This window comes from Pimephales promelas, chromosome 1 (assembly GCF_988280905.1).
Source record: "Pimephales promelas chromosome 1, fPimPro1.hap1.1, whole genome shotgun sequence".
Taxonomy (NCBI): domain Eukaryota; kingdom Metazoa; phylum Chordata; class Actinopteri; order Cypriniformes; family Leuciscidae; genus Pimephales; species Pimephales promelas.
The window spans coordinates 42,961,339-42,981,764 of NC_142769.1; the positions used below are offsets into that span (position 1 = coordinate 42,961,339).

Below are 20,426 nucleotides of genomic sequence, written 5' to 3' on the forward strand. Positions count from 1 at the left end.
AAAAAATGACAACTCATTATGAAATATTAGTCAAATGTTTGGAAGAAAACCCAAATCTAAACAACAATACCCATACCCAGAAAAATATTTTGAAATCTGTGTAAGGTCAACAAATGCTTTCATCTGTTAGTTTCACTTTGGTATTTGTGAACATTATCGTATGCCAATGTTCCTATAAAATGTTACCTTCAATGTTAAACAGCTGCTGCCAGACACCATGAGTGAATAGCGACGTCTTGCCAAGATCTATACATTCTGTTGTTCGGCTGCCAACGGTTGGACACAATGTTTTCATTGTGGTAACGTGATTAGTTATCAGTGTGTCTTCGGGTTCCCATGTAATGAGTGGAGCTTCTACAATAGTTACGAAAGCATGCAGGAATGTCTGGATGTAATTTGAGTGTTTGAGAAGTCAAAGAGTCTCCGCACGGTTACAGTTTTTGAGGTCATAAATGATTGTATGAATAAAGTATCATTTGTGATTATCGTGTTTCTCTTTTGCCTCCCAGCTGATCTTAAACTTTCTGTCAAAGTCTTCAAGGTTCTGAACTCTTTCCTTGCGGCCGCCTTGTCTGACCCTGGCGCTTCTAGTATGGATACACAAAGGATGGAGTTTTAAAGTTGGCTTGTTTGATATAAAAACAGGAAATGTTTCTATATTTTGGTCTTACGGAACCATGGAAACATGCACTTTAATGACCATCAGTCATGTGTAAAACAATGGTGAAGATTAATAGGGCCTGTTTATATCCCATCAATCATATCACATTAGTGTTCAAATGGTTCTGTGTTGTTCTGGCAGTGTGTGAGAAATTAAAAGTTACTCACATTTAACACAAATGAAGCATTAGTTGACTAATCGAATGAACTGAAAAGTACTTTACTTGAAGGGGTGTGCTTAAGACTGAAATGATATGTCTTAAATATAATGTAAGTAAGGTTAATGCATGTTTATGACAACTGTCATTAAGTGTCTTTCGCTCAATAATGGCATTTTGAATGCAATTATGACATTGTTTAAGATGTCTTTGTTATGACATCTTGACATAAACCAATACATCATAACCTGTCAGTGTCGTTGTCATGACGACTTGACATAAAATTAAATTAAACTGTCATGTGGTTGGCCATGGGGCCATTATAACTGAATATTTTTCATGACCTCAACTACAGTGGTACTAATTAAATTTGTCATTAAAAAGTTATAATGGCTTCATGACAGCCAATGTCAAAACCAACCTGACAGTTTAATGTTATGTCCAATAAAGCTAAGTGGTTTCTTAAGTTTGATAATTAATCTGCTATGTCATGTTTATGACAGGTTGTGTTGTCTAGTAATGTCAAGTTGTCATGACCAAGACACTGACAGGTTATGATGTATTGGTTTATGTCAAGGTGTCATAACAAAGACATATCAAACAATGTCATATTTGCATTAAAAAATGTCATAACTTAGCGAATGACACTTAATGACAGTTGTCCTAAACATGAATAAACCTTCCTTTATATTCATAACATGTCATGTCATGATTATGAAGGTGTCATGTCAGTCTTATGCACACCCCTTAGTTTGTTTGTGAATTCATATAGAATTTATAGAGAATGAGAAATACTGACAACATGTATTTAATCCAAATATGTACACCTCTACTCAAAAGCTTGGGTCAGTGTTTTTTTTTTAAAGAAAGTAATACTTTTATTCAGCAAGGACCCATTAAATTGATCATTGAACATATTTATAATGTTACAAAAGATTTCTCTTTAAAATACTGCTCTTTTGAACTTTCTTTTCATCAAAGAATCCAGAAAACTTAATTGTCAACACAAAGTACAGTTGCACTTGTTTCTTTGTATGACAAAAAAAAAAAAAAAGATATAAATGAGAACGGCTTTATGGGACATTCGACTATGTGTTATTAAATACAGTATGTAAGCAGCACTGATTAGGAGAGAAAACAGTTGCAAAGTACCGACAGTTGCTGAATGACATAATCTAGTGACAGCTTTTGCAGTCATTAACTACTTTCCATTGAAAATAGTTGGCAGCATGGGTACAGAAGCACTTGAGCTGAGGTCAGATGAGATCTCAGCTCCATTATTTTTCTTTTGTAAAAGCTCTCTGCTTTTCTTTGGCAGTCTCAAGAGGAAAGTCCACATGGAGCCAATTCTTGGAAACCCCATCATTTCTTTTTTTGTCCTCCATTTGTTGCCCTCAATAGCATATTCCACGGTCGCTCTGCGGTTCACCGTGAACACAGAGTCCCCTCGCACTACCGCTGTAAACAAAGCCCCCTTACTGTTCTCGTACTGCCCGGGCATGGCCGTCCACTGACCTGAGGTCAGATTGTAACAGTCCATCATGCATTTCAAAAAATCATCAGATGGCCCGTTCCTCATGACGTACAAATTGTCCCTGTGGCCCACCATGCAATGACCGTAACTTTGATGCCGAACGAGTGTTGTGATTAACGTCCATTCATCCTTGTTGGCTACGTACTCATAAATCTCAGTGGCGTCTTTAGGTCTCCAGAGGCATATGAAAAGTCTTCTCATGGCTTTGGTGCAAACGACGTTGGATGCAGGTCTTGGCAAATTGGCAGCAAAGCTCCAGGTGCCCGAAGACACTTTGTACCTCTCCACAGAGGACATTATCTTCTTTTCATACTCTCCACCGATGACAAAAAGGTCGCCCACATGGCTAACAAGGGTGCAGTTGTAGCGAATTTGCCGAGGGCTGGAAAATGTGCTCCAAGTGTCAGTAGATACATCATAGCAGAAACCAGACTCCACAACTTTATTGGTAATATCATAGACTCCTCCAACAATGTAGATCTTGTTGTCTAAAACTGTAACTCCTGCCATGGTGGTGCTGGCGTTGAGAGGCAAATGGGTGAGAACCTTCCAGTCTTTCTCATCCTCATCAAGATAACAAACGGTCCTCATGAAGTCCTGCAACAGCTCGATGGTTGGCGAATGACTACCAACCATGATGTACGTACTAGGAACCAAAGACTCTATATGTTCAATCAAATCTTCTGGCAAGCCCTTCACATCTTCTTTGAGGTCTTCGTAAATGTCTCGAATGAACAAAGCTGCACTCCGGAAGAGCTTCAATAACCCAAAGGTCGCCGATGTGTGATACATAAGAAGGCAGTTGTCTGAAGTGATAATGTTTATGAGGTGCTCGGTTAGAATCTCTATGTGGAGAAACGCAGTACACTCGATGGCGTCAACAATTTCATCACCGCTCAGCATGGGTCTTTCACTATGCATCACACGGAGGGCGATCAGGAATCCACGAGCACTCGGCACCTGAAGACAAACCTCATCCTCCTGGCATTCCTTCATGCCAGACTGGAAAAGCGCTCGAAAGTATTCACAATGTTCCTCCAGGAGGCTTCTCTCCACCGTAAAAACACTTTCGGCCAATTTCACTTTCACTGTTTTTTCCATGAAACCCATTGGGTGGTACACCGCCTTCCTTACGTCGATCTCTGAGCCAGCACAGCTGCCTGTCTCCGTCAGGTTACCTCCTCTCATTTTCATCTGAACTCCAGAGAAATGTCCACACAGTCAAACCTCTCTGTGAAGATATTCACAGCACCATTGACTGTCCATGATGTGTTCTACAGTGACAGTGTTGAAGCAGATGCACTTGACTCGAGTGTGCAGTGTTTGTATTACTAACTACAAGAATAGAATCAGCTATACATAGAGGTGAAAAGTATGGTAGCATTATACTGCTTAAAAGCAATGGCAGATAGCCACCGCCGTAGAGGGCAGCCGTCATCGTGGTTATTTATTACCTTTTGTTCTTGGCAGGCATGAAAAGCAGGCTAAAAATGTCATCTTCTCCTTTAATGAACAGGTGAACTGCCTAAAGCTGTAACAATGGTATGCTTGTAAGGGTCACTCTTTGTTGTGGGTTAGCATTCCAGGTGAACATGTGCTACTTAAAATAAAATAAAACCAAGCAGACTTATTGGTTGGGGGATGCGCTAGTTTCAAAACATTGCAGATGTAGTAGACCAGTTTAATTCGCTATCCTGTGACTCCAAATTATACATCTTTGAGTAGGATCGATAGCCCCAAATAGCATAGCAGCAGCCTACAAATTCATTGAAAGATATTTAAATCCTTAAAGCAGTTTAAATACCATAAAACTCTAAATTGCCATACATTGTGTGTTTGTGTAACAATGACAATTCCTATTTATAATAAGAATATAAATAAATATAAATCCTAGAATTTTGTGAACCGTAACAGTGACGTCGAACATCGTGTCTCGTGACCGATTGAAGCAAGTCGTCAGCAAACAATTAATCATAATTTTCATTAATTATTTTCTTACATTTGGGTCTTTTTAGTACTTTTTAAAATATAAAACATAACAGTTTATTTGAGGAACGAAAAAAAATGCTGATTAATTTTCCTAGTGAAATGGCAGCGAGCACTTTTCGTTAACGTCGGGCCATATTTTTTTAAATAATTATTTAAACATTACAAATAAGCGTGTTTTGTTTTATAAGTCTAAAAGTCGTTGCTACAGGTAGTCAACCTCGACGTCAAAAAAGTTTTCCCCGTAAAAGTAATTAGCATAGCTGTTAGCCTACAGGGAGGGGAACTGATTTATCAAACGCGAATTTTACAATTGCTAGCCTACAGTGTGAGCTTTGAAGATTATTTTTATGTTCATAGGAGGCGGATTCACTTCATTCCGTCATGTGCTCCAGCCCACCGAACCAAAATATTCCAGCATTATTTATTTCACCGTTCCCCTCTCGCAACATCCTCTTCGACTGCAAGCAAGAGACGTCCAAAGCACAGAGAAAATAAGAAAATACACCACCAATCTCGGACAAATGTTTTGTTGCGTGTTTGTAGACATGTCGTTTATACTGAAGGCGAGCCAGCTGTTTTGCAGAGAGCGCTGGTGAGAAATCAGACGTCAGCATCATCCAGGTATGAACTCAGAAGATCAAAGCACATGTAACGTTAGGCTAATGTGTGTCTAATATGGATTCGGATCTTCTTCAAGTGTTCATTCTTCTATCTTATCACTTCGTCTCGTCAGGATGTCTCTGATGTTTGGGAAAGCAAGAACGTGCAACATAGTCACAGTTCCTGAGCATGAGCCCTCGGAGTGTAACATAGTGATTTTGGGAGCTATGGGATCTGGAAAGTCAGGTATGATTAACATACATTGCAGGGGAATATTTTCGTAATGTTCATAATAATCACAAACACTAGTTAATGCCAAATCAAGGTGTCTTCAATTTTTAGGGAAGACTTAGGCTATACTGATATAATGTGCCTTGATTGCACTGTAAAATCATTTTGAATTTGTATTTCCCCAGATATATTTTCATATCTGAGTGTAATTGAAATGACTGATCTGTTTTATTTTATTAATGAATGTTTTCAAAAAGTTTATTGTATATGTTTACCTGTGTAACATTTAGAGATTAGAGTCAACTTAAACAGAACTTTTCCATCGTCATGTTGTGATGCTCTGTTATGTAATTGAAAATATTTCAAACTTAGACTTACAGGAAGTTTGTCTGTCCCCCCGCAGCACTTACTGTGAAATTCCTCACAAAGCGCTTCATCAGTGAATATGACCCAAACCTTGGTGAGTTTCCCAGCTTTTACTGTTGTCACCAAGGATGTAACCAAATATTGAGGGGATCAAAGATAAAAGTTTAAGAATCGGTCAAATTAGAAAATACTGAGTACAATAATGAGTGATTGAACATCTGGAGGGGACGTGTACCTCTACGTCTATAGTGGTTATGGTCCTGGTCTTAACACAACACATATTTGAAAGTGATTTGTCAATCAAACAGACCATTTATCATCTTACTGAAGCATTATTGCTAACTTAAGTTTCATATATAGCCAATAGGAAACCAGATGGGTGACTTTAAAACTTAAAAGGGTTTTACTTAGAGACATGAAAGTCATTGTAAAACTTCATTCTCTTTTTCATTTTTTTTTTCTTGGAAGAAGATGAAAAGTTAAGGCTTATACTGACAGCTTTAACGTTAATAAAAAGCATTCAACATTTTAAGACTCGCAGGCTTTTCCAAACCATTTAAAGTCCTTTTCCAACACCATATAGTTTTTTTCTTCTTCAAATTTGTCATTTGTTCTATCAAATTTACATCTTGTTCAAATTTAATTCTTTCATGAAATCATTATATAAAGTAATACAATTTATAAAATGCACGTGGATGGCAGGAACAGAAATGTTGTGTTTTATAAGAAAGAACTGGATGAAAAGACCTCATCTGGAAAAACTTTAAGACAAAACACATTATGTAACTTGAGCTGGTGTGAAAGGCTTAATGTTTTAGTGAATACCAGTTCTTTTGGCTAGTTTCTTTAAAAAAAAAAAAACATTAGCTTCTTTTACACATTGCATTTTCAGAAGATACTTACTCTTCAGAAGAAGTTGTGGACCAGCAGCCGGTTATAGTCAAAGTGATGGACACGGCTGATCAGGTAATGATGTCCATTTGTCTCTTTTGAGAATATTTTGCTTTATATAGATCAGATTGATCTCCTCATAATACTTGGTGTTTTACTTTCATGTAATGAAAGTTTGTTTCATAACCTTGGCAACTTTCAGTATATGCGAACAAATCTGTCTTTATTTAAATCAGGATGGACCAGTCAACTGTGAGCGCTATCTAAGCTGGGCCAATGCTTTCATCATTGTCTACAGTATTGACAACCAGAATAGCTTTCAGGCCTGCCAACAGTACATAGAGACTGTGACCCTTTACTCAAAAGGCCTGCAGCCAGACGCTCCTGTCATTCTTCTAGGCAACAAAGTGGACATGGAGAGATACAGGTGAATCAAACATCCTTCCTGTTAGACTCATACCCTCATCAACCCTCATTCACTATTCCCTACATTATTCCACTAATATAGTCGAAGAATATGAAGCGCTGCCGCTTTTGCATAGTTTGTGCTTGCTGTTTAATAATCATTTCAAACGTAGCAAAGTTGCATAATGTGTTTTGTAGCATTAAGCGGAATTATGGATCTTGTCGTCAAGTTGATGGACCTTTTATGGATGAGTGAAAACATTGATGTTTGTAACATGACTGTAGAATGAAGCAGGGCACGATTGCTAGACGCATACCAGCTCCACACGCAACGTGAGTCCCGCGGATATAAAGGAATAAGGACATTTCATTCTACCGAATTACACGCTGAATTACTCGCACAGGTCAGTTTATTAGATGAATTAAATTTGAGGTAACGCAGCGCTGCTTCACTTGTTCTAACAGTTAAGGCCAATTTATACTCATGAGCATGTCGTGAGCATTTATACTTCTGCGTTCAGGTATTGGTTGCTCTGCAGTATTGCTCCGAAACGCTAGTTGGCGGCGGAGGGTTTTAATGTTCCACTGTGTTTAGATTCCTCGCGGCTAGGTTACTACAAGCAATAGCGACTGAAAGAGAGTGGATCATGTTGGAGTTGGAGCTTATTGGGGTGGAAAAACAGTTCATTTTAGTGAAATTACTAAAACTGAAAGGCAGAAATGACAGAAGACGTCGGAGGAGATGGTACGTGTGGAAATGCGTGAGAAGGTACGTGCAGAAATGCGTAGGAGGAAATGCGATGCTACCAAGCCGACCAATCACCGATCTTGCGGTCCGCGTCGTCGCGACGTGTAGTTACATTTTTGAAGAGGTGCGCGTCAGGCAACGCGGAAGGGTACGCGGTATGGGACGCGTCTGTGCGTATGCTACGCCGTACCTACTGCGCGCACCCTACGCAGAAGTATAAATTGGCCTTTACACTATCACACTAAAAGGCATTTGTGTGTTGAATGTTAGTTAGTTAGGTTGTTTGTTGGCTGTATGAGACAAACATTAGAGAATAACAGAGATCATTTTCTAACTTTTTTATCATGTTGAACTACATAACATTGATTAGTTTTATATACATTGATTTGCTCACCTGTTTGCTCAAGTAATATGAAGTCGAAGTTAGTCGCGGACGTGGAGCTCTCGGCATCTCGAAAGATGTTGATCTTCGTTTTAGTCCTCTTTTTGTCTCAAAGTCTGCTTGCTATGGTCCATAATGTTTGAACAAAACCCTGCTAGGGACGCTCACGCAGTTGAGCACGCATAACGGGCATAACCCAGTGGTCCACTTCTGTCACCATGGTTACTATTGCAGTACGAGGTCAAACCTAGCGGAAACCGGGGGTAACGCGGATATGACGTCATTGACTGGCGACTCCTCAGCCTTGCTCACACACGCCCCGTTTCCTTGGTTAAAAATTGCCATTTTCTCACCATTTTACAAATAAATTAAAACATTTGAGATATTGTACGTAATCAACTAAACAAAATATATAACATTGGCCTTGTGGTTTTTGGATATTTTATTGCAAAATTCCTGCATATTGTACCTTTAATTAAACAATTCAATAATCCATTAAAAAGGAATTTATACCTGTATGATATTACGTTGTACCTAGATTTTACCAGCTGTTTGGAAAATGGATGGATGTGCATACCCTCACAGTGCATTATGGGTATTCTCTAGCCGTTGTTTGTAAATCAGGTGTACACTCGACTCGTTATTGCGGTGCATTATGGAATTGAATGAATGCCAGTGGTTTCGGACACCACTACAAATGGCTGTCCCCTCAAATAGTGCCCTATTTAAGGGTATAGGAGGTGATTTCAGACACAGCCAAAATGATTTGTCTTATACGAAAGCTATTGTGCACTTTTTCTTTATTTTTATTTTGGGGTCTATTTTTTAAAAAAAACACATTTTTTTCACATATTTTACATTGTTTCAGCACCTCTCTTCACAGTCTTTTAAGTTCCTCTTCATGGCTGTCCGAAATCTCCACTCAAACCACTACTTCCTACCCCCTATGTATAGAGCACTATATAGTGAGCTCACCAGCATAATAGAAACACCACTTTCGGACACTAGTTGATTATTACATCTTTGCTGTCGCACTATTTGTGCCGTAATGGGCCAATGCGTGCTTACAAACAATTTATATATGTATGACAAAATTGTAAAACTACTACATTTCATAAGTTAATCGAGACAGAACATAACTTACATTTCTATGACAAATTTGTATTGTCGCGGTGCTCCCCTTGTTGTCCGTCTGCCATTTTTACCATTAGCGCAATGCATGATGGTATGTAGGGCTTGGGTTAGTGACAATCGGTTATACACTACTGTTCAATATGCATTCTAAGATACATTGAGTGGACTATATAGGGTATAATAATCATCAATAAACATTCGGACAGCACTAAAAATGGTGAGCTCACTATATATTCCACTATATAGTGAATAGTGGGAGATTTCGGACACAGCCTAAATGAAGTCCCTCTGATTGGTCGGCCGGAGCGGTATGTTGTGAGTGATTGGTCAATCGCTTTGAACATGGAGTTCAGAAACAGTGTTTACTGATAGACTAACTCAATTTTGTGTAAAGTTGTAGACCTTTTTAATGCTCAAACAGCAACATTATACACTATTGAAAGTTGAACATGTAAATTGCCCTCTTTAAGCACAAATCTTAAACAGCCAAATTTCCTGTGTCAGAGTGGGTGTGTTAGTCAAAACAGTAACCAAACATAGTGAAATAGTGCGTTTACATATTTGTATGAATGTCCTTTTGTTAGTTTAACTGGAAGAACATATGACCTGTGACTAGCTAAATTACAGCAATTTTGCCCTGTACTACTGCTTGTTATTTAGATTTCAATCTTTCATGATCTTAAAATGTTTAAGTAAGGATTTGATTGGTCCAGGAAACGACCATTTATTACCTCTTTATTTTCCTTTCATTATGCAAACACAGTGCATAAAATGACCATATAACAGCTTCAATCGAATCTATCTATTTATGTAATGACAGTTTTAATGTGTGCTTCTTTGGCAGCCATGCTTTAAATAAATGTTTTAACTGCTCTTCCCCAGTTTGTTTTCTGCTGTGCCATTCCTGTTACTATAGAGACTTTCCTTAACCATTTATTGCACAATTTTACTATAGGCTGCAGTTATCATATCAGTTTCTATTTAGATTTTAGATCTTTATTCCTGTGATGCAGAGCAAAGTTTTCAGCATCATTACTCATCTCATCACGTGATCCTTCAGAAATCATTCTAATATGATGATTTGCTGCTCAAGAAACATTTCTTAGTTTTATTATCAATGTTGGAAACTGAGATTTTTTTTTTGCGTCGTTGCTAAATATACTGTATCTATTTCTATAAAAAAAAATCACTTTGACTCCAAACTTTTGAACAGTAGTTGTGTAAAAAAAAAAAATATATATATATATATATATATATATATATAAAATATATATATATATATATATATATATATATATATATATTTAATTCATATGTTATTTTTTCATGTTATTATTGTTAAATTTAATTGCATTGTTCTTTTACAATTCTTTTTTTCAATTATTAGCCGATTTTATTGACTCATTTAACTACACTAATTATTATTTACAATAACAGTACATTTTTAAGACATTTTATATTCATTGTTACACATTCGGATTCATGAAAAGGATCCTATATATTATAATTCAGAATTGATTTTTGATTTTAGTAAGAGGTCCATTTATGTAAGAAAAATTGTTAGGCCTACTTTATTTTACAGTGTCCTTACATATGTTACATGTACACTTACCATAGTAATAACTGTAAATGATGCATAATTTCATGCCCAACTAACCGGCCTCAACCAAATCCTAATCACCCTAAAATAAAGTGTAACCCAAAAGTCATTCAAATGATTTCATAATGCAGACATTTGTGCAATAATAATCTGTCTCTCTCTCAGACAGGTGAGCAAGGAAGACGGTGCAGCACTGGCCTCGCGGTTCGGCTGCCGGTTCTTCGAAGTTTCCGCCTGCTTGGACTTCCTTTCCGTTCAGCACATCTTTCATGAAGTCGTTCGGGAAGTGAGGCGAGAGACCGATAGGAGTATCCGTCCGCTCTTCATCAGCGAAGACAAGTCCGCGATCAGCCTGTCCTCAGCTCCTCCACTCACCGCCTGCTATAAAGAGCTGCCCACTCCAGCCACCGCAAAGCTGGTTACGGTGAAGTCCTCCAGAGCTCAAAGCAAACGCAGAGCCCCCACGCTTACACTGCTCAAGGGCTTTAAGATCTTCTGATGTGATGCTGCCCTCTTCTGATACTGGAGAGGATCTACCAGAGGGAACGCTTGTCTTGATGTTATTTAACAGGACCCTGAAGGAGAACAACGTCTCTCGCATACTTGAGAATGCAGTAACTGTATGAGAATGGACAATGTATTAAGTATAGCCTATCAGAGCTCAAATTAATGTCTTTGTTAGCACTTCTAATATAATTTAGTTGATTTTTTTGTTTTTTTTGCACCACTTCTTGCATTTTATTGTGATAAAAACAATTTCCATTTTAAATTACAAGGATTCATTGGGGACATTTTATTTTTTTACACAGCAGAATATAAAACCTAATTATGCACAGAATTCCAAAGAAAGTTTCAGGAAATAAACACATGTATCTGTGTTTGTTCTTGTTAAACTGTAAAAAAAAAAGTTTTTAATATTGATTAAACACATTATAATTACCAAGTTTATTAGGTTGCATCTCAACAAGTGAGATAGAAGAGAATAACTTACTATGCTTTGTATGGGCTGCAAAGAAAATATACAGATTAAATATTTTATTTAAATCATATTATAGAAGTTTGTATGGTACACTATTATGGTTTGGGGGAAAAATCGGTAATTTTCAAGTTTCAGCTCATGACCAATTCTGACGCATTCTCACACAAAAAGTTTTTAATTCATGTTGTTATTATAACAAATAGTACAACTTGCCTTTTGAAATATACACTATAAAACTGAATATATGTGAATATATTGACACTGATTGTTTGACCCAAGGCTATATATTTTGGACTAGGGAAACCATGAGTAATACGCAAACAACTGGACTATATTAAAACACAATAGCCTCAGATGAAGCTATCACTTGGGGGGAGTTTTGGGACAGAGACTCCTCATCTGTGTTGTGGACGTCCTGTTCAACATCCCCCTCCGATTCCGGTTCAGGATACAAAGTAGACACGTTCCCGTCCTTCCAGGTCACCACAATTTCTCCAGGCTTCATTTCCTCCGAGGCTTTGCTGTTGGTTGAGGGCTCTTCCCAATCTTTATGGCTGTTGTGTGTTGTGACGTGTTCGGATGAGATGGAAAGGCTTTTCTCCTCTTTGACCTGTCTAACCTGATCAGTGACGATGACCTGCAACCCCTCCATTTCAGGGTTCAATTCTGTCAATTTTGTGGCCGCTTTGAACTTGGCTATTTGCTTCCTGTTCCTGTAAGGAAGACATGGAAGTTATGGAAGAATATATATATATATATATATATATATATGTGTGTGTGTGTGTGTGTGTGTGTGTGTGTGTGTGTGTGTGTGTGTGTGTGTGTGTGTGTGTGTGTGTGTGTGTGTTCGCTATATATATATATATATATATATATTATGGGGTGTAAACAGGAAATAATTGTATGTAAATTAAATATGTTAATATGTAGATACAAATCTGAATATATAGTCACAAATCTGAATATATAAATGTAAAGCCTGAATATATACGGTAGGTATAATTGAATATATATTTTTAAATCCTGAATATATAGTTATAACTTAAATGTAAATCCTATTATATAGCTGATATATATAGTATAGCTGAATACAGTATATAGCCTATATACTGTATGAATATAAACAAAGAAACATATATATATATATATATAATTATTTATATATATAAACAAAACAATTTGGTTACTATAAAAGTGCTGTTTGTTACCTGTTGTTGCAATGCTAGTTTGTACTAACCTATTAGCCATCATACCCATGACCAACAGCATAGCACCAATCAGAAGACCCAGAAAAGCAAATCCCATCATGCCAAACTTCCATGATGTTGCTGTTAAACAAGAAAAGGGCATTGGACAGTATGTGAGTATTAATGTGATAGAGCCACATACAAATGTGCACTTAAGCCATTTCATGGATGGGGAAATTAAAGTCTGTAAACGTGAGAAAGAAAGACTTTAAGAGCAAGCTTGGCACACTCACGGTCCTCTGTGCGGTAATACCACTGTAAAAACTTCATCTGTGCCTCTGTCATTCCCTGTGCAGGCGGACCTTCATCATAGTCAAACTTGTCGGCCTCTGAATCACTGTCTCTTCTGGATCCTGTAAGAATGAGTGAAGATGAGATGAGTCGGAGCGAGGAAGGTCAGTGGAGTTTCTTTTCATTTTCTAAAATGTGGCAGAAATCGCTTTACATTCTTGTGATTGTGAACACAGAAATTGTGACATTATTGTCAAGCACACTCCCTCTATAATTCACATTACTATAATACAATATATAAATACTGGTCAGAATTATTTGCCCCCTTGGTGAATATGATCAAAGACGGCAGTAAAAAATAAATCTGCATTGTTTATCCTTTTGATATTTTATTTTTTTAAAAAAGTAAAAGAATTGAAAGTGGTGTTGGGGTTCAAATCAAAACATGACTTTAAAATATTGTGCGGATCGGTTGGGGGTGGTGTTTCAGACTTTGTTTCAGAACTCGCGATTAATCGTTTGACAGCCCTAATATGTATTTCAAGTAAATAAATGCAGATTTGAGAGTGTATGTCTGTCAACCAGATAGAATGAACGTGATTAGATAATTCAAACAAAGAATCAAATAATTCAGACATTTTTTAGCTTCTACTCACTCAGTATGTTTTGGCAGATATCAGCCGCATCCAGAGACTTCCAGATGTTGTGTTCACCCCTGTTGAGTTTGAGATTTCCTCTCTCTGAGCTCAATGCCAGGGCATTTTTCAGGCTGAGGAGCTGTTGAGCTTTGCACTGCCATTTGATGTGTTGACTAGAATCACAGCTTATAGTCTGGACTGGGTCGCTGTGGGTGGAAGAGAGACACCTCAGGGTGCCTGTGTTCATTAGGTACCAGTGATCGGCCCACATCCACTGTTGCAGGACTGAGTCCACATTGCATCTCTTTAACTCCACTCCTCCTTCAGCTGAGTCCTCTAGACACAGGTCTTCCTTAATGTTGTGGATCGTGAAGCTGAATGTGCCTTGAAGAGAGATTATATCTGTGAGACATTGTGATTAAATCATACAAATCATACTTTTATATCTGGAAAAAGAGAATGAATGAATGAATGGGAATTTTGTCTCACAGACTATAATTCAACCAATAATATATTATTATTGTTAGATTATATTGTCTGTAGTTCACCCTGAATCTCACAAAAATATGTCAAGGTCACATTTCACCCAAATATCAAAAGATTGAAATTTGAAAAAATATTTAGTTCATTTTTAAAACAACTTTTGCTGATAATTTACTCACCCCCATGTCATCCAAGATGTCCATGTCTTTCTTTCTTCAGTCGAAAAGAAATTAAGGCTTTTGATGAAAACATTCCAGCATTTTTCTCCATATAATGCACTTCAATGGGAACCAAACGGTTCAAGGTCCAAAAGACACTTTCAGTACAAACTGCAAACTGTTCAAAGGGCTTTAAACGATTCCAGATAATGAATAAGGGTCTTATCAAGCTAAACGATCGCTCATTTAATAAAAAAACAGCAGTTTAAGTTTTATAAGCTCAAATGCTCGCCTTGCCCTGTACTGTGATGCACGTTCCTGACTCTGCTGTTCGAACTTGTTCATCAAAATGAACAAATCTTTTTCGAGTCAATTCGTTCATTTCGTTCGTTGAATGAACCAAATAACTCGGAAAAAGATTAGTTCATTTTGATTTGAACGAGTTTGAACAGGAGAGTCACGAACGTGAATCACAGAACAGAACAAGGCGAGCATTTGAGCTAATAAAACTTAAACTGTTGTTTATTTTTTAAATGAGCGATTGTTTCGCTTGATAAGACCCTTATTCATCGTCTGGAATCGTTTAAAGCCCTTTGAACAGTTTGCAGTTTGCACTGAAACTGTCTTTTGGACTTTGAACCGTTTGGTTCCCATTGAAGTTCGTTATAAGGAGAAAAATGCTGGAATGTTTTCATCAAAAACCTTAATTTCTTTTCGACTGAAGAAAGAAAGACATGGATATCTTGGATGACATGGGGGTGAGTAAATTATCAGCAAAAGTTTTATGTTTATATCAATGTAGTTACCTAAAAATGAAACCTTATTGTAAAGTGTTACAATATATTTTCTTTTTTTGTTGTTATTTTAGAGTGACTGTGTTTCTCAAAAGTGTTGTAAGCTCTTTGGAAAATTGTCACCATAGCGGTTAGTTTTATAATGCTTTTTGGAGATGCAGCCCTGGACATATTTGTGACAGGATTTGTAAGATTCCGGATATTTTCTGAGGTTAAGAGTGTGCTATACCAGGCCATGTGAGTAATAACGCTATCCACAGCAGCGGCAGCATCGCTCCTGTAATACCAAACACAAAACACAATGGAGAGGTCCAAGACATGTGTTAATACTTCCAAACATGTTCAAAAACAACATATCAAGTCCGGTGAGAATTCCTCCCCCCACATAAACACACAATATCTGAAAGCTGACATTGTGCAATGTTTAAAACTTTCCTAATGATATCATGCCTTGACAAAAAACAGATGTCGAACCACACCTCAATGTTGAAATATTTCCATCACATTTTCTTAATTCCACCTTAATCAAGATAGATAGGCTATGGTTGCAATTATAAAAAAAAAAAAATTAAAAAAAGTACATTTTTGTGTCCTTATACTTTGTAGTTTTATGCATTGTTTACAGAAAATCCCTTAAAAGTCATAATGTTATATATGTACAGAAAAAAAGGTACAAAAGCTGTCACTGCGGCGGTACCTTTTCAAAAAGGTACACTTTTGTACCTAAAGGGTGCATATTGGTACCATAATTGTACAAATATGTACCATGAGGTACCAATATGCACCCTTTAGGTACAAAAGTGTATCTTTTTGAAAAGGTACCGCCCCAGTGACAGCTTTCGTACCTTTTTTTCTGAGATATATATTACCTATTAACTGTCACCCCCTTTTTTAGCATAGATCTGAACGTAAATGGTTGTAATTCACGAATTCTTTTGAATACAGATGGTCTCTTTTTTAAGACACTCCGATTATTGTATAAAAAAATGTTTTCTGTAAAGCAGTTAAATGATTTTTTATTTTGTTTTATGCAAAAAATAATTTGGACTTTAAAATTGAGACAATCACTATATGTCTAACCAAGTTCTAAATTTGAAGTTTAAATGGAGAACACTAAAAGGTTCAGTGCCCAATTTAAAAATAGTCTTCACAGGATGAATATTTAGTGTGAATGCTTTTGAATCTGTTATAGGAAAAAATGCAATAAAAAGTGTCTCTACTGCAACACTGACAGTTAACAGGCAATAATGCGCATTATCGTAACAAACATGACAAGATGCATTACAATAGTGATTATTATCAGCAATTTTATCAAGACATGAATAACCCAATGGCTTAGATCAAAGAGCTTCTGTATGATAGCTACATATTAATGGGGACGTGTATAAATTCAACTCACCTGAAGTGCACAGCTCCAGAGGCGGACGTGGGACAGAACTGAAAGAATAACTATGCACATCTTTACTACGGCAGAGAGTTTCCAAAGTTCAAATGGGAGGAGATACATTCATGTAATTCCTCTCCATTTTATAGTGCAGTTAGATTTAATTATGAACTCAGAGGTGAACGTTTTAGATGACGATGACTTGGGAGTTAGTTAGCAGCAAATATTTTTTAATTAATTCAATTTAATTAGGAGAAGCTGTAGTTATTGTGTGTATTTATATTCAGTTTATCATTTCTTTTGTACAAATCTTGGGCTGAAATTGGACATGTTTATAGGCTACATCCAGGAAATACAGTATTAGAGCTAGGCTATCTTGAGATAAATACAGGCAATAAATGAATTAACGTAAAAAGTAAAAAGTCATAGACGCTGTGCCTGTTTATGATTGATTGCTCTGTAAGGCCATTGTGTACCAGGGTTTTCTCTCAGTGTTTGTATAGCCTTGCTCCATGCCTTGCCATGTTAGTACAGCAGAATACAAATGAGAGGGATGCAGTCTTTGACTCGTCGGTCAAGTATCAGTCACGTGTCTCTGTGTTTGCTATAGACAGAGAGGTGGGTTTTATATCTTTATAGCAAATGATTGGAGCCGCTCAGGGTGAATGAACTAGGTGTCACTTTCATTGTTGCAGAGGTGAAGCGATAAACGCCATTCGTTTTTTTTAATGTTGTGAGCTCATAATAGGCCCTATAACAATGATTTTCCAATGTAATAATGATTTTTCACATAATGAACTAGGTTGTTGTGTGAGAAATGTATTACATTATAAACAACCAACTTATAAGGTAATCACAGTTTATAAAGTAGCCTAATACCTGCAGGTAATGTATAAGTGAAACAACAATATAATCAATACAATATATTATCTTTCAATCTAATAAATTTGAGCACAAAATGTAATAGATTTATGTAAAGTAGTCTATTTCATTAAGAGTAATAATCAAGCTACGATATATTTGTTTTGATTTTGACATTCTCCATTATTCTGAGTCACTTTAACCCAGAAATACATAGTAAGATGTATAAATAAAAACTTTCTTTTTCTTTCTAAAATTTCTTTCTTTCTTTCTTTCTTTCTTTCTTTCTTTCTTTCTTTCTTTCTTTCTTTCTTTCTTTCTTTCTTTCTTTCTTTCTTTCTTTCTTTCTTTCTTTCTTTCTTTCTTTCTTTCTTTCTTTCTTTTTCTTTCTTTAAAGTGAAGAGTTGTTTGCTTTTGCTCTGTGCTGCCATTGGATGAATCAGGTATCTAACACCAACCAAAAATGACAAATAGGACACCATGGTATCATGGACACACACAAGACCCATGAGACAAAGTGCATATGAAGTGTGCCATTTGGGACAGGGCAACACACACACACACGCACACACACACACACACACACACACACACACACACACACACACACACACACACACACACACATAGCTACACACACTAGGCTTATAAGTTTAAGATTTGATTATGTTTTGAGATATTTTGAATAAGTATGTACTTCATGACCACTAAAAAAAGTATGCTACATAGTATGAATGTGTTTATTAACCAATGAACTTTATACAATATAGTATGCAGAATTTACATATGAATAGATCTCAAAACATGCCAGAGTGTACAAACCATAATTAATTAATAAAACAACAACAACTGTATATTCATTCAAGATATTACAAGTCTTTCTTGCTTTCTTATTGACAATGTCCTCCAAACTGGTGCTGTACTCCTCAAGAAAATGAATACATTTTGTCTTAGATCCTGACCATTTCTTCTTGTTAATGACATTGACATTTTTTCCAAAATAATAAAAAGTTATACAATAAAAGAAAAAATACTATTATTACTTACATCGGAATAATATCAAAATAATTTAATTTGATTATAACATTTTTTTCCCTTCTAATTAAATTTTCCACATTCACACAAAAATACTTTTTTTTCAAGAAAAATCACATGAATAATCAAAATCTAAATGAAACTTCTCTCACACACTTTTAGCTTGATTATACCATGTAAAATTTTAAATGTAACCTCTGTTACTTGATTAATTAAACAGTATGCTTCACAAATACACCAAGCTGTATTATATTTCTAAATATGGTCCACAAAGTGCTTTTATAGCTGTTTCGCCTGTTAAAGTATTCCAAATACGTTTAATAGTAGGCTGTGTTTCAGACTATTAATGTCTACAAGAAATTTAAGTCTTTATTGCCTCAGAAGAATCAGTCCCACAAAAATTTAGTTTAAAAGTTGTCTAACTAATATAATATTATTTTCATACCAACAATTATAGAAGAGAGATCTATTTGAACTCTGCTTTTTAATATGTAGGGCCTTAGTGTCACTAATAATGTGTAGTATGAATGTAATCTGTACGTACTACATCCGCCATGGTGTCATTATCAGTGTCAGTCGCTTCACCGCCATTCACAAATCCTCTCCCGTGGCCTCAACATGGGATAGTAAAATGTCCATTTTAGGCTTCTTATACTGTCTATGATTTTAGGCCTATGCACACTTCAGAATCTCACCGAAGCAGTGGGTCATCCATCCTTTTGCCTATAGCCTACTCTTATATGAGTAGGCCTGTTGGTGCACTCGTAAAGATCGTAGGCTATTTACGAGTTGAACGCACACGAACGCCACCACAATGTCGTAAATACGAGTGGGAAGCTTCAGTTTGTCAGTTAGTCAATGTGTGCACTTTTGAACACCCCATCACCATTAAAATTCTGTTTAAACACCAAACAAATATCTAAGTGCAACATTTTGCATTTTTGTTTTGGAGAAAATGCCAATTTCTAAAATGTATGTTGCCCTATCAGTGTGCTTCAGGATTTAAAGTATTTTTTAAACGGGCTAATGTTTAAATGGGAGTTTAAATGTGCCTTTTGGTCCAGGGGAATGTTTACAATTTATTTGTGCTCCGCCCCCTACTGGAACAGACAGGAAATGTAAAAAAAAAAAAAAAAAAAAAAATGTCCTTTTACAATAATTTCATGGTTGTTATAGGTATAGGCAGATCACAGTACTCTTCTGAACAATGTCAGTCTAGAAGTAGAATTTATTGTTGTGTGTTGTATTTGTCTTTTTATTACTTTTAATGTTGTTATTATTTGTGAACTGTAAAAGTCATGCTTTATATTTTGTTTTTATTTTTTGCCATCATAATAACTGGCCAGGGACAACAGATGCAAATTAGCCTGTTGAGCTAACTCTGGCTCATTTACAGTTATTTTACTGTCAATTAATGAGCACTGTCCCTGTAAAATAAACAAATAAATGCAATGAAATGAAATGAAATGAGAATGTATTATATTTTGTATGCTGTCTATCAAATATGACCTAATAGTCTAATCTCAATGCACTTCAAAAATGTACTGCCATTTCACAAGGTGGAGCTAGTTTGCAACCAATAACAACCTGCAGCTATAAACAAGACAGATCTCAATACTAAACAGCAGCACAAAACCTTTGACATTCTGGGGACAAATGTAAAAAATAGTAAGTGACAGTAATTGGTTAGTCGAGAAAAAAACAAATTGGCACATATATAAACTGTATAGTTTAGTGCGCTGTCAGCCACATTGAGAAATGTTATGTACAAATGTATATGTCGGTTGAATAACTCCGAGAATTATTTAGTTGTGGGATTGACCAATATCAAGTTTAGCACGCAAGTCCATGGAAGCATTGGTATAGTTGTCTCCACTGAAGTTGTATTTGTTTTTATTATATTGTATTATATTGTGTG

At 36.3% G+C, this 20,426-nt stretch overlaps 3 protein-coding genes across 3 annotated transcripts; 1 reads left to right on the forward strand and 2 right to left on the reverse strand.

The window, feature by feature from the left end:
• Positions 1-1,670: 1,670 nt before the first annotated feature.
• kbtbd13a (kelch repeat and BTB domain containing 13a) lies at positions 1,671-3,733 on the reverse strand. The gene has a single exon (XM_039659781.2). The coding sequence runs from the start codon at positions 3,544-3,546 to the stop codon at positions 2,020-2,022; it is 1,527 nt and encodes a 508-aa protein (XP_039515715.1). The 5' UTR covers positions 3,547-3,733; the 3' UTR covers positions 1,671-2,019.
• Positions 3,734-4,626: 893 nt separating this feature from the next.
• Positions 4,627-11,366, forward strand: rasl12 (RAS-like, family 12). Its single transcript, XM_039659632.2, has 6 exons — positions 4,627-4,962; positions 5,075-5,187; positions 5,576-5,632; positions 6,431-6,504; positions 6,666-6,856; positions 10,864-11,366. The coding sequence occupies exons 2-6, from the start codon at positions 5,076-5,078 to the stop codon at positions 11,195-11,197; spliced, it is 768 nt and encodes a 255-aa protein (XP_039515566.2). The 5' UTR covers positions 4,627-4,962; position 5,075; the 3' UTR covers positions 11,198-11,366.
• A 352-nt stretch (positions 11,367-11,718) lies between these two features.
• Positions 11,719-16,688, reverse strand: LOC120470179 (uncharacterized). Its single transcript, XM_039659633.2, has 6 exons — positions 16,628-16,688; positions 15,458-15,505; positions 13,812-14,177; positions 13,158-13,277; positions 12,915-13,005; positions 11,719-12,390 (listed from the first exon to the last, which is right to left on the reverse strand). The coding sequence occupies exons 2-6, from the start codon at positions 15,498-15,500 to the stop codon at positions 12,012-12,014; spliced, it is 999 nt and encodes a 332-aa protein (XP_039515567.2). The 5' UTR covers positions 15,501-15,505; positions 16,628-16,688; the 3' UTR covers positions 11,719-12,011.
• Between the last annotated feature and the right edge of the window lie 3,738 nt (positions 16,689-20,426).